Raw genomic sequence first — 14,274 nt, forward strand, 5'->3', positions numbered from 1 at the left:
TAGTGCTTTCTGATTTTTAAAAAAATCAGTTAATTATTCTGTATAAGAGATAAAGATAGATATGGAAGCTTCAGCAACATTCTAAGGAAATGCGTACCGCTTTATCTACCGTCATTATGCACTTGCTGGTCTCGGAGTGAGGCATCGCTTCTACTCTGGGTCCTCCTATTCCACACTAGCAAGAAGAAGAAACAGGGCTTCCCTGGTGGCGCAGTGGTTGAGGGTCCGCCTGCCGATGTAGGAAACATGGGTTCGTTCTCCGGACTGGGAAGATCCCACATGCCGCGGAGCGGCTGGGCCCGTGAGCCATGGCCGCTGAGCCTGCGCGTCCGGAGCTTGTGCTCCACAACGGAAGAGGTCACAACAGTGAGAGGCCCGCGTACCGCAAAAAAAAAAAAAGAAACAGTTTTGCTTCTTACTCTTCAAAGCTTTCCTTCCCTTCATCTTTCTCTTCTCAGAGAGATGAAAGAGGTAGGTGTAGCGCCTTTTTTCTAACGATGGTCCTCATGCTCTCCCTGAGACTGAGCAGCTAAGGCTACATAAAGGCTCTAATGTCTGACAATCTCCTCCTCAGTAGAACTTCATCTTCAGGTTTTTACAGCCTTACAGTCCAAAAATATTACACTGAAACTCGGCTATGTGACTTCCAATGCTTCTGTTTTAACCTAGTCTTTTAAAGACGTTCTGCCTTTTTCTCCTTCTAAAACATTAAAATGTGTTCTAAAGAGAATAGACCTTAAATGTAATTCACACTGGTTTCCTCACAATAGTACAGATTGTAGAAACCCTAAGAATTCAGAGAAAGGGAAATAAAATTATTTTGGGGGTTGAGGTTTCATCAAGAGGTATAAAGTGTGAAAAGAATTGGTAGGGAGGAGGGGGAAAGCTTGAACAAAGACACATGCTTGAATGTACAAGAGTCAGAAAAGCACAAGTGGGCTTCCCTGGTGGCGCAGTGGTTAAGAATCGGCCTGCCAATGCTGGGGACACGGGCTCGAGCCCTGGTCCGGGAAGATCCCACATGCCGCGGAGCAACTAAGCCCGTGCGCCACAACTACTGCGCCTGCGCTCTAGAGCCCGCGTGCCACAACTACTGGGGCCCACGCGCCTAGAGCCCGTGCTCCGCAACAAGAGAAGCCACCGCAGTGAGAAGCCTGCGCACCGCAACGAAGAGTAACCCCCGCTCGCCGCAACTAGAGAAAGCCCGCGTGCAGCAACGAAGACCCAACACAGCCAAAGTTAAATAAATAAGTAAATTTAAAAAAAAAGAAAGAAAAAAGAAAGAAAAGCACAAGTGCAGCTGGCAGTAATGGGCACTTCACTTTGGGACTAAGATTGGGTGAAGCTGGGCAGCAGCTGAGGAGGCAGAACGGCTTCCCACCTCAGAGAAGTCTAAGACTTTGACACAATTTGAGGAATTACAGACTGATAACTGGTAGCCAGAAGCAGGAAGGAAGGCTAAATGTTAAAAATCCCATTCTGTATTACTCAGCCATAAAAAGGAACGAAATTGGCTCATTTGTAGAGACGTGAGTGGATCTAGAGACTGTCATACAGAGTGAAGTAAGTCAAAAAGAGAAAAACAAATATCGTATATTAACGCATATATGTGGAACCTAGAAAAATGGTACAGATGAACTGGTTTACAGGGCAGAATTTGAGACACAGATGTAGAGCACAAACATATGGACACCAAGGAGGGAAAGTGGCCGGGGGGAAAGTGGCCAAGGGGGATGGTAGTGGTGTGATGAACTGGGAGATTGGGATTGACATGTATACACTAATATGTATGAAATGGATAACTAATAAGAACCTGCTGTATAAAAAAATAAAGTGAAATTCAAAAATTCAAAAAAAAAAAAAAAATCCCATTCTGGGAGGAGCATCCCAGACTCTACAGGGAGCAATGGTTGCTCTAGCCTCTGGCTCCCAGGGAATACTATCCACCCCTCTGCCATACCTGTTACAGTGCCTGCAACACCTGCTCTCACATCTGGCTTCTCAGGAGACTTGGAGAAGCTGGATCAACACTGAGGTTGTACCTCACCCCCGAAATTTTCTTTATTTCATGCTACAAAGTAAGTGTGGGGGGGGGGAGTTTTCCCTTCAGAAATCTGGCTTACATTATATAAATGAAATACGAGAGTTTCTCAATACCCTGAAATCTAGCCAGCCTTTTGTGGGTAATATCCAGAGGTGGGGAAATTTTGACTGAATACTACTTCTCTGTAAGAAGAATATAATAGTTTCTTCCACAGCATTCGATAAAATCTTTGGATACTATACTTCCCAAGAGCCAATTTAGTCATTTTTCCACTGCTAAGAAAATTTAAATCTCTTTTCCAACTAGATTTTTTTCATTAGGAGGGCACTTATAATGCATTTTACTTGAATATTTATTTCAAAATTCCAATTCCAACTTATCACCAAATCCAAGTGATTCTTGGGTTTTTTTTTTTTAATGTATCTGGGAAATCCTTTCTTCCCTAACCATTCTGCATCTTTCTTAGTTCCTCCTTTATTACCCACCCACAGTGTCACTGCAACCTTCTTTAGTCCCCTAAGTGATTTCTCTGCCTCTAGCGTCTGCCATAACCCAGCCCTCATAAAATCCCACATTCAGCCTATGGCATCGAAAAAAAATGGATTCTAAAATATACCTGGTTAGAATCCTGGTTCCAATAGTTATCAGCTGTGTGACCTTGAGGAAGTTAGTTGAATTTGCATGGCATCAGTTTCCTCCTCAGTTAAATGGGAACAGCAGTAGTTCTACCCCATAATATTATCAGTAGGATTAAAAGGGAGAATGTATAGGAAGTGCTTAAAACAGAAATTGACACGGAGTAAGCTCTCAGGAAGTATTAGCTATTTCAGCTACATTGGACATGTCATTCGTTATAACACCTGCACCTACAGACCCTTATAAGGGAAGTTCCTCTGCTCACAGCCCCACTGAAGGGGTATCCACATCCACAGGCTACCATATTTTGTACAAGGATTCTGCATATCCCAGGAATACCCAGTTGGACAAGGTATACAAACCTAAGACATAGCCTTGCCAGTCAAGGAACAATGAGCTGACAAGGCAGATATTTCCTCTCTTGAGAATCTGAATTTGAAAATGTTGAAAAGATAAGGCAGTTAGCAGCAGGACCAGTGCCATGAGGAAGCAGATATTGTAAGTAAAGAAAAATTATAAAGTTAAGAAATTATATTGACAGTGGAGAGAAAGACTTGGCAGTTGGTAATGGAAACACGATCAAACAGGTAGAAAATAGCTAGGTCCAATGATGCTGGAGGATTAGCTCATTTATTCCAACAGTTGATTCTCTGGATCCTCCAACTCCAGGCCATGATATTCCATTATAATAAACCTCCCCTGCTTGAGCTAACCTGAGTGGTGCTCCATTTCTTACATCGCAAAGAGACTAAATAACAACATTGGCCATTGCAGACACCTTAGTTGATGAGTTGGTAATTGGATCCCTACTTTAGCAATTCTTACTGCCCATCAATCAACTCACTGCCCTCCAATTCACCCTGTACACTGTCCCTACAATTCTCCTCATCCTGAATGGGCTCCCATTCTTTTTTTTTTTTAATTTTTTTTTTTTTTTTTTTGGGGCGTTTGGGGTTTTTTTTTTTTTTTTTTTTTTTTGCGGTACGCGAGCCTCTCACTGTTGTGGCCTCTCCCGTTGCGGAGCACAGTCTCTGGACGTGCAGGCTCAGTGGCCATGGCTCACGGGCCTAGCCGCTCCGCAGCATGTGGGATCTTCCCGGACCGGGGCACGAACCCGTGTCCCCTGCATCGGCAGGCAGACTCTCAACCACTGAGCCACAAGGGAAGCCCTCTTTTTTTTTTTTTTTAACATCTTTATTGGATATAATTGCTTTACAGTGATGTTAGTTTCTGCTTTATAACAAAGTGAATCAGCTGTACGTATACATATATCCCCATATCTCCTCCCTCTTGCATCTCCCTCCCACCCTCCCTCCCTATCCCACCTCCCCTCCCTATCCCACCTCTCTAGGTGGTCACAGAGCACCGAGCTGATCTCCCTGTGCTATGCAGCTGCTTCCCACTAGCTATCTATTTTATGTTTGGTAGTGTATATATGTCCATGCCACTCTCTCACTTCGTCCCAGCTTACCCTTCTCCCTCCCTGTGTCCTCAAGTCCATTCTCTAGGTCTGCATCTTTATTCCTGTCCTGCCCTTAGGTCCTTCAGAACCATTGTTTTTTTTTTTTTAGATTCCATATATATGTGTTAGCACATGGTATTTGTTTTTCTCTTTCTGACTTACCTCACTCTGTATGACAGTTTCTAGGTCCATCCACCTCACTGCAAATAACTCAATTTTGTTTCTTTTTATGGCTGAGTAATATTCCATTGTATATATGTTGGGCTCTCATTCTTTGGGGGAATATGCAAAGCCTACTTTTCTTTCAAGAGCTAGGTCAAATCCCACTTTCTCCATGCATACCTGGGTACCATACCAGACAGAACTGGATCCAGGCTTGCAGAACCTGAAGAATATACAACTTTCTTTAATGAAATGAATATAAAACCAGACCTCGGAAAAGGCCTGTGAAATGAGGGGCTTTGAGGCCTGAGCTTCATTAGCTTAACCATATATCTGCCTCTGGTACCAACTCAGGAGGAACTTTTCCTCAGTGAGATTATTCTACCAGGTACATTTACAGCAATATGTATAATCACACAGAGCTGTTAGATAAATTATTACAGTCTTACACCTGGCCTCCCACTTTGGGAACATCAGTTGTGAGTGGGCTGCAACATTCTTCCTACCATTTGGCTAGAATTGGGGTTATTCGGACATAGCCAAAGTCACTTAGAAGTATAAGTATCTCCTGATTGTAAGTTCCATGGAAGCAGGGTTCACATCTATTTTGTTTCTGCATCATGCCCACATATCACAACGCCTGGAACAAAGGATGAACTCAATAAATATTTGCTGAGTGAATGAATGCATGCATGATCTTTTCATTAAGATCCTAGTTCTTTAAAAGCAGGGCCTGTACTATAAAATACTCTCTAACTAACTCCAAAGAGCCCAGCATGATGTATGACACAGAGTGGCACTAGTTAGTATTTGCTGGCTGACTTATGATGCACTATGTATGTATAAGGGAGATTTTTTTTCTTTAAGCTTGGTGATAACCATGCACACCTGGTCAAATTCACAACCTGCCTTATCTTGTATGCACTCCCCAGGTCTATAAAGGTAAACCATGCAAAAGGAAGAACAATTGATTGGCATCAACAAGATAGTAGACTAGAGACTAACCCTTTCCTACACCATCCTTGCTGCTCTCTGATTCACTGAATTTGGTTGGTTTGTTCCACATCTGGAATTTTCTGGTTCTCAGAACCAGGAGGATATAGCCCTATACCCAGACATAGACTTTAATCTGAGCTTGGTTCCTGAAAAATCCTGGCCTGCAGGGATTTATTGTCATGGAGAACTTGAGCTGGCCAGAGGCCTATTAATGTCCATAACTGTCGGTTTGAATAATGAAAACTTGTTGTTACTGGGTATACAGTACTGTATGGCCTAGCTATTGTAGCTATCTGTTATGTTGCTAATTCATTTAAATAATAACATTATTTAGATTGATCAAAATAACAAAATTATTTTAACTTTTCAAAATTACTGAGAAAATAAAGGTAACCTAGGAACTCACAACCTACTCGCCAATTGAAAGGGAAAATATTTTTTAAACTTATTTTTTCAAAGGTGGGAAAAAAAGAAGTTGTGCAGTTCAGAAAAATAGGGGAAGTATTTTGAGGAAACAACAACAATATTCTTTGAAGCTTTAAATACCTCCTAATTATTTTTTGGATCAGTAAAAGTATTGTTTCCCATTTCCTCCCCACAGCCATGGGAACCGTTCCATCATCATAGTCCCAGGCAAATGAGACCAATTTAAGAAGGAGGAAATGGCATGGAGGCAGTCAAAAGCCTTTCTAGTGCTAGGAGGTGGGGATGATATAGGAAGAGAAGCAGGAGAGATGTCTTTACTTCTCCACCACAACTGCCTCAGCATCAAACCCCACAAGTGGGAGGGTGACAAAAGAATAGAAACCTCAAGTAGAAAGAAGGGATGGTTACAAGTCTTTGAGGACACAGTCTCAGAGTGTGCCCTGGCACATATGTATGGATACTTCTGGGGAAGGGGAATAGCAGAGAGAGGCCATGATGATTGTCTGGGTGTCCCCAGCCCTCACATGGTAGAGAAGGTCCCCCAGAGTCTCCCTGGGGTTCATGGAAAAGAGAAGAAAGCTAAGCGCCAGAAGAGCTGCCATGGAGCTGCTATGTTCAGGACCAGAGTGACACCCTGGCAGAGATAGCAGTTCCTATGGGTTGGACAGCCCAAAGCAGTTTCCAGAGGAAGGAAGTGGCAGAGCCTTGAGGATCTGCTGTGCCGGTGAGACAGCAATAGGGCCGAGTCAGCAAAGTAGGACCACAGGGCTCAAGTGTGCTAAGGAAATAGTTCACAGGCTTCAGCAGCCCTGAATCAACGGGGGATGCCAGCAGCTACCCAGCAACCAGGAAGACCAAAATCAACTCTAGAGAGGGTAGGGAGGACCCAGCGGACAGAACCAGGTCCTCTGTGTGGACAAGCTGCCTCTCTATCTGCCCCCATTGCCATGAGGGAATATAAGTTTATTCCTTCACACAGATGCCATCTTGGCTAAGGAAAGAAGGAGCTGGGAGAAACCATGAAGAAAGAACACATCGCTCAAAGAGACTGAGTTAATGCAAACTGAGAAAACAGATGGACAACATACCTTCAACTGTAAGTTTAAGAACCTACCCTCTACTGTTCCACCTCCCAGCCCCTGACCCAGCCAGCAGAGAACATAGACTTGTAAGGAAGTTTTGTTCTGTATAGAAGATTTTTAAAGACATTTAAAAAATAACTAAGTTTAGACTGTACAATTATCACCTTAGCCTTTAGCAAAAGTAGAGACTCCAAGAGCTAAAAAAATGCAAATAGCACCAAATAAATATAGTGACCACCTTTTAAATCTGTGACTATGGGCTTTGTTTTCCAGTTTAAGGCATTATAAGGGAGATCAAGAAGGAAGCTGAAACAGTGCTGAGATGACTAATAAAAAATAATAAAATAATAAAAAATAAAAAATATATATTTTAATAAAGGTTTACGTGTAATTGGGTTAAGCCCGTTCTGAATAGATGCTAATCGACCCCTGAGATGCCTGAGAATTGCTGACTATTGTTGCAATTGAAATAATAGAGATAATGTGCAAAATTAGACCAAAGATAAATTCCAAGATGCACTGATTTTTTTCGATTTTTCAAGTTAAACTGCTATAGGTGCGTTGCCATTTGCATTCATCTGAAAACATAGAATTCAAGTTTTGGAGATGCTGAGATTTTATTCCCTTGAGCAAAATGTTCTGCACTGTTCTAATCAGCCTGACCAGTTCTGAAGAAAACAGAGCAGCCAGTTGAAGAGAAAACTGGTAAAGGGATAAAATGTCAAATATACCAAATAGATTTTGCTTGCTAGCAACAAGGGAAGAAAGACTCAAAAACTGGGGACAGCTTTTCTGTTTCTCAAAGATAAAATATGCTCCGCTCTGAAACTGCATTGTATTTTGCAGGAAGAAGCTAGAGCAAATTTCAAAATAAAACAGGAGGAGGTGATAAACAGAATGGTTTCACTGCAGACAAATGACCGGCTCTCCCTCTGGCCGGTCCTGAATTTTACAAATTCTCCCAGGAGTCCCTGTGTCATTAGGAAGCAAAAACACCTTCTCATTAAGCCCGATCCTAAGTTACCTTACAAACAGGAGAGAAAGTATGAAAGGAAAAACAAAAAAAGAAACAAAAAAAAGGACTGAAAAAGATGCATACTTAGTAACCCAGATCATGATAAGCTCTTAGTTTTTAGCAAAACTCACAGGCCTGGGCAGCAAGCGGAAGTGCCCTCTTTTTGTGCAGCCATCTGCTGCCAGTGGTGATATTCTCTCCACTGCAGAAGCGGCTCTGCATCCAACAGGGAAGGTCTGAATGTTCTCAGTAGTGTGCACACGCCTAGATTGGACATAAGGACTACATTTTTGCTGAAAATCTTGTTTGTTGAATCTAATCAGTACTGTTGGAAAAACCACCTTCCCACTGCTGCCCAAGATTATTTCTGGCTGCGGAAAAAATGCCCAGGCATCAGAACAGAGTCAAAGCCTTTCTTTCATGGGGACTTAGAGGATTTCTCCAAGATAAACTTGATGCTTCAGAAAATAATCATAGTAGTAGTTCTTCACTAAGTGAATTCACAGCAATTACATTCTAACCTGAAATCAGGTGAGAATCGCAGCTAACACTTCTCACTAACTCTGTGGACTTGGCCACGTGATTTACCCTCCCCAAGCCTCAGACTTCTCATCTGGAAAGTAGTGGTAATAACATCTACCTTGTGGCATTGACACGAGAATTTGATAACATATGTAAAATATAGGTGCTCATAAAATGATATCTGCCACTATTGTTATTATCACTATTGTTGGAACCAAACTCCTAGAAAAGAAAATGATTTTAAATATACATGAACACTTTTTTTTCTATTAAAAAGCCCATTTTAAAGCCAGTGTGATCAAAAGAGTGAATTATTCAAGAAATACATCAAAACGTGGAATCTAGGAAACAGGGTATCTAATAAAAAAGAGGCAATAGGCTGAATAGAAGAGGAACTTTAAAAAAAATCTTAGGCTCTAAAGGAGGTACAGATTATCTGATAGGTTTGAGCACTTGGAAAACTGTTAAGATTTGGTCATTAGCACAAAGAAAGTTAAGCAAATTTAACTTGATAATTTTTTAACTCTAGAAAATAAAAAAATGTGTCCAAGAAAAGAAACATGATGACAGTTCTACTGATTCTGCAGTTAAGAATATTTACATTGTCATAAAAACGCAAACACTGAATTCTGATTTAATAAAATTGTGTTAGAACCATAATGGGACAATGCATGAGGAGAGAGTTAAATCCAGCAAAATAGAAAATTAGCCTACAAGGTCCAAAGTTGATTATGCAGGATACAAAAACATAAATATGTTATTTAGAAATATGATGGTATATTTCAGAAGAAATGTTGAAAAAAAGCTGGAGAGCAGGCTGGTGGGGGGAGGGTTAGAATGAGGAGTGTGGGTATCATTAGCTTTTTATAACTGAATGAAAGATTCTTTAAATTCTATAGTGCTTTACAATTTTCAAAAGTTTCACATACATGATTTCATGTAATCCCATAACCCTTTTTTTATCCCCTAACCCTATATTGCCCCCATCCCCCCACTAGTAACCACTAGTTTGTTCTCTATATCTGTGAGTCTGCTTCCCTTTTGTTTTATTCACTAGTTTGTTGTATTTTTCAGATTCCACATATAAGTGATATCAGACAGTATTTGTCTTTCTCTGTCCAACTTATTTCACTCAGAATAATGCCTTCCAAGTCTATCCATGTTGCTGCAAATGGCAAAATTTCATTCTTTTTTATGGCTGAGTAGTATTCCAGTGTGTGTGTGTGTGTGTGTGTGTGTGTGCGTGTGTATCACATCTTCTTTATCCATTCAGCTGTCATAATAAACATTTAGTGCCACTTGACTTTTTAAAGGCATGAACATAAAATATTGTTATTAAAAATGAAACACTGAAGAAAAGAAATACACATTTAAGATATAATGGACATCCCATACACACACACATTGATAAGCCCAAGTGTATGAAAATCTACACAATCTAATCTTTGTAATATTTCCTGAGCCAAAAATAAAGAAGTAAATGAGATCTGTCATCTAACAATCAATATTATAGGATTTGGTAGTTTGGATGAGGAGGAAAAGGAAAGGAGGCAGAAAAACTTAAGAAATGGAAGGCATGGCCCCTGAATTCAATGATCCTCCAGTCTGGTAAGAGGACAATCTCATAGGAGAAGGAGGCTGGAAAACTAAAAGTTCTTTTTAGGGAGAAAAGGAACAGAAACCTTTTATAGGCATTTCTGTCCATGTCGCCTAGAGATTTCCTATGAGCTGTTTTTCAAAATTCAAAAGAGAAAAACTTGTCTGTGTTTAGCTGACAAGATGAGCTTCATGACATTCCAGAGAGAAAGGAAAATCATGTTTTTTCACCTACAGGATAACACATAGATCAACCAACCTCTGATTGTACAGATGAAGCAAATAAACTTAAAAAAGCTATGTATCTTTCCCTATGTGGGACCAGAACTAGACTTCTAATATCACTTGTCTGTTCTGGTGAATGCCCAATACTAAGTTAGCCAGACTGTACTATAGTGGTTTGAGATGAGAAAAGTCATAATTAAATTTAATGTTCCATTGATGAGATCCAGATAATAAAATAATATTAACCATTACCTACTTGTATAGTGCTTTCAAAAGTGTCCTTATCTTCATTCTTATTTAATCCTAATAATCCTGTGCTGATAAGAAAATTCAAGTTCAGAGAGGTTTAGTAAATTGTCAAGGGCAAACAACCACTGAATAGCAAATTAGATAAACAGACTTAAGTGTTCTGACTCCTTGTCCAACACTGGGAGTTTTTCTTTTTCATTATGACCCACTAAAATTTAGAGAACATTTTAGAGAAATGATGTTGCTTTAAAAATGCTTTAAAATACTTTAAACATGCAATCTCTCAGTAGTGGTCAAATATTAATTAATTAAATTAATAAATGAATTATTTTAGGTTTCAATGACAATTCTGTTGAAGGGATAGTAGCAGAAATATGCAAAATGGCTATGGTGGGAGAAAATCTGTCATAAGGAGAGGAGCCATGCATGTCTAACTAGGGCTGCAAAACATTTAAGGTAGCAGTTCCCCTTCAGAGCTTGGCAATAAATGAATATTATTTCTCCAAAATTTTTCAAGTAAATATTAATTCTGTCATTGCAATTCTTAAAATAAAGAGGCCAGGCAACAACAACAAAAAAATTTAATGGTCAAGGAATGTTGAAAATAAGTAACAAAGAGCAATTGTTCTTCCTCTAAAAATGGCTTTTCATGGATCTTCTAAGGAGAAGACTCCAAACCACTGACTTATGAAAATCAACTTGCAATTTCATGCATACTATGTACAGCTGTCCAATTCACATACACACATCCAGAATGTAGGATGCTCTGGTATCAAAGTGTAGGGTTTCCAAAATATAAATATTTCAGTGCTCTAAGATGGCACTTTTTTCCTCAATAAGGCAAGAAAAATGCAAAGATAAATGTCATTAATTGCTCCAGATGTTTCCCTCTAGAGAAGTGCAAACTATAAACATCAATACTGCATTCCACTAATAGCTTCAAGCATTGGCTTAAAGCATCATTAATTTTACATTTGTAAGGTCTGCAAGTGTATGCCTTGCATTTTACTGAAAGTTTCAATCAATAGGTCCTCCTTGTTGCTTTCATTCTAAATAGCAACACAAAACTATAGTACAGGCAGAAGTGTAAAAATATATTTATCCATATACATAACATAACATAAACTCACGTAACAGAAAATAACTGGAAGTTAGATTCTAACCATTTTAGAGATTGCATTTTTCAGGTGAGGTGATATTTATTTTAACTGATTTTTTTTTTAATAGTTGGTTTTAAATCTCTCTTGCTGGATCAACACAAGGCAAAACTAAAACTCTGTGTAAGGCAAATGTGTCATTGGATAACTTGTAATTCTTTTCCAAAAAATGGTCCTTTCATTTTTCAACCTGTTTTTGGCAAGTAACCTATATTGCTCCTCTTCTGTTTGGGATGGTGTTGTTTCTTTTCCCCACATGATGGCAATTTTAAAAAATGATTGCAGTTTTGGGCTTCCCTGGTGGTGCAGTGGTTGAGAGTCCGCCTGCCGATGCAGGGGACACGGGTTCGTGCCCCAGTCCGGGAAGATCCCACATGCCGTGGAGCGGCTGGGCCCGTGAGCCATGGCCGCTGAGCCTGCGCGTCCGGAGCCTGTGCTCTGCAACGGGAGAGGCCACAACAGTGAGAGGCCCGCGTACCGCAAAAAAAAAAAAAAAAAAAATGATTGTAGTTGCTTTTAATAATTCTACCCCCATTATGTTCATTTACTATTATGGGCATTATGCTGATTGACTATTATGGGCATGTCATTCCTTGACATGAGATGTCAAGGAATTTTGGCATTCACAGGGAAGTAATTATGTTGATTTAGCTGCAGTTTTCGATTTTAATTTTCAAACCAAACATGGACACTTGTGAGGTTCCTTGAATCACAAAGATTTTCTCACATTGAGAATTCTTAACCTGTGTGTATAAATTTCCAAGACATCTGTAGACAGACTTTAGGAGGACTGCACAATCTCTGACACTGTAAAAAAAAATTCTCTGTGCTTTTTGTGAGAAGGGGATCCAAAACTTTCACCAGATTATCAGAGGGGTCTCTGACCCCACAGTGTTTAAGAACCAGTGTTCCACTGGGTACTTCTAGTTAAATCTAATTTTAAAAGGCCTCAATGGGTTGTAATGGTTTCAGAATTATTTTCTTCCAATGTTCTTTTCAAAATTGAATTCAAACAACCTTGCATGTTATATTCAAAGACTTCTTTTTAAAGGATTGCATAATAATATTAGGCATAAGCACTGATTATCCATAGACCTTCCCTACTTTGCCTCAGAAATTTACAGTAAACTAATGAGTACCTTTGTTTTCATTTTAATTTTGGGTCAGATTTGTGGTTTAAGTTTTTCAAATTCCCATTTCATGCCAACTAGAGTTTAAATGTCAGTTATAGAGATCATGACTTGAACTCTGTCAGCAAAATGTATGGTAATAGCTCTATACCTGAGGTACTGCAGACTGGCACAAACTCAGAAAGGCACAGGCTGATAAAGAGACATTTGCCCCAGATTTGACTGCTCTTTGATAAAGATTATGTCTCAGATTAAATAAAGCTCTTACAACTCTGTAACACAGATCAGACATGCAAAAATTCCATTAAAGACAGAATTTGGTAAATTAGTTCTCTCTTACTAACGCACCTTGCCTGGAAATGTGAACTTAATTAAGAGGAATTATAACAGATTTTCGAGGTCCTGAGAGAAATGGACCATCTTTAGATATCCCTTTGAGAGACATATAACCCTAGGGCCTCTTATCAAGAACAAAATAGGGATTGGAGGCATCAATAGAAAGAGGATACTTTCTAAGAAATTGTACCTCTTTGTCTGTGAATAGGTTTATGTGATTACGGAAGTGGATCAGGGCCCACGGTGATCAGGGCACTGCTGTAGTGGTAGTGCCACATTTTTGTGCAGTCAGACACAAACTGGCATTTTAATGCCTGCTTCCTTGAGAAATGCCAGAATGGTGCCTGTCAGGACCAAGATCCCACAGATGGCCTTGTCCTGAAAACCCTCACACATAGCTTCCTCTTAGAGGCCATGGCCCTTGCCCTAAGGCAGAGGGTCCCAACTAGGGGCCAATATGTCCTCCATGCTGCGTTTGGCAATGTCTGGGGACATTTTTGATTGTCACAACTAGGGCGATATTACTGGCATCCAGTGAGTAGAGGCCAGGGTAGCTGCTAAACAGCTTACAATGTACAGGACAACACCCCACAACAAAGAATTATCTGCCCCAATGTGTCAAGAGTTCCATGGTTCAGGGCTTCCCTGGTGGCGCAGTGGTTGAGAGTCCGCCTGCCGATGCGGGGGACGCAGGTTCGTGCCCCGGTCCGGGAGGATCCCACATGCCGCGGAGCGGCTGGGCCCGTGAGCCATGGCCGCTGAACCTGCGCATCTGGAGCCTGTTGCTCCGCAACGGGAGAGGCCACAGCAGTGAGAGGCCCGCGTACCGCAAAAAACCCCAAAAAAACAAAAAACGAAAAGAGTTCCATGTTTCAGAAATCCTGCCCTAAGGCCAAGTCACTTTTCCCCACTCTGTGAGATTACAGAGGTATGCACGATTCAGACCCACACTTTTTACAGGGCCACTAGAATTTAGTCAGTTTGAATGCCTTGGAAATTGTACTGCTTTGGGCAGAGTGGAGTGAAAAAATATCTTAAAATGTGCCTCCACCTTCCTGGTTAATAGCAACTCCTTTCTCCAAAATGCAGATTAAATGTCAACTCCTACAGGAAACTATTTCTTATTTCAGCATCACCTCCCCCATATGCTTTCATTACCATAGGCTTACCCCAATAGCAGCTCTGTTCAAATGATTTGCTATTCCCCTACTAGATTATAAATTCATTGAAAGCTGG

The 14,274-nt window shown here is 40.4% G+C and overlaps 1 protein-coding gene across 3 annotated transcripts in view; it reads right to left on the reverse strand.

Moving 5' to 3' along the window:
• PTGER3 (prostaglandin E receptor 3) overlaps positions 1–14,274 on the reverse strand; it is a 70,556-nt gene that overhangs the window by 9,303 nt on the left and 46,979 nt on the right. Inside the window, exon 3 of one of the 3 annotated variants that reach the window (XM_027114077.1) lies at positions 4,515–4,944. The exons of 1 other annotated variant lie outside the window; for it this stretch is intronic. In XM_027114077.1, the coding sequence (XP_026969878.1) occupies positions 4,936–4,944 (9 nt within the window). In that variant the 3' untranslated portion in view covers positions 4,515–4,935. Of the gene's footprint in view, positions 1–4,514; positions 4,945–7,981; positions 8,088–14,274 lie in introns of those variants that run through there. One more of the 3 variants, XM_027114076.1, reaches the window with a different exon arrangement.

This window comes from Aethalodelphis obliquidens, unplaced genomic scaffold (genome assembly GCF_003676395.1).
Source record: "Aethalodelphis obliquidens isolate GAN/ISIS:26980383/991018 unplaced genomic scaffold, ASM367639v1 scaffold13, whole genome shotgun sequence".
In the NCBI taxonomy this organism is placed as follows: Eukaryota; Metazoa; Chordata; class Mammalia; order Artiodactyla; family Delphinidae; genus Aethalodelphis; species Aethalodelphis obliquidens.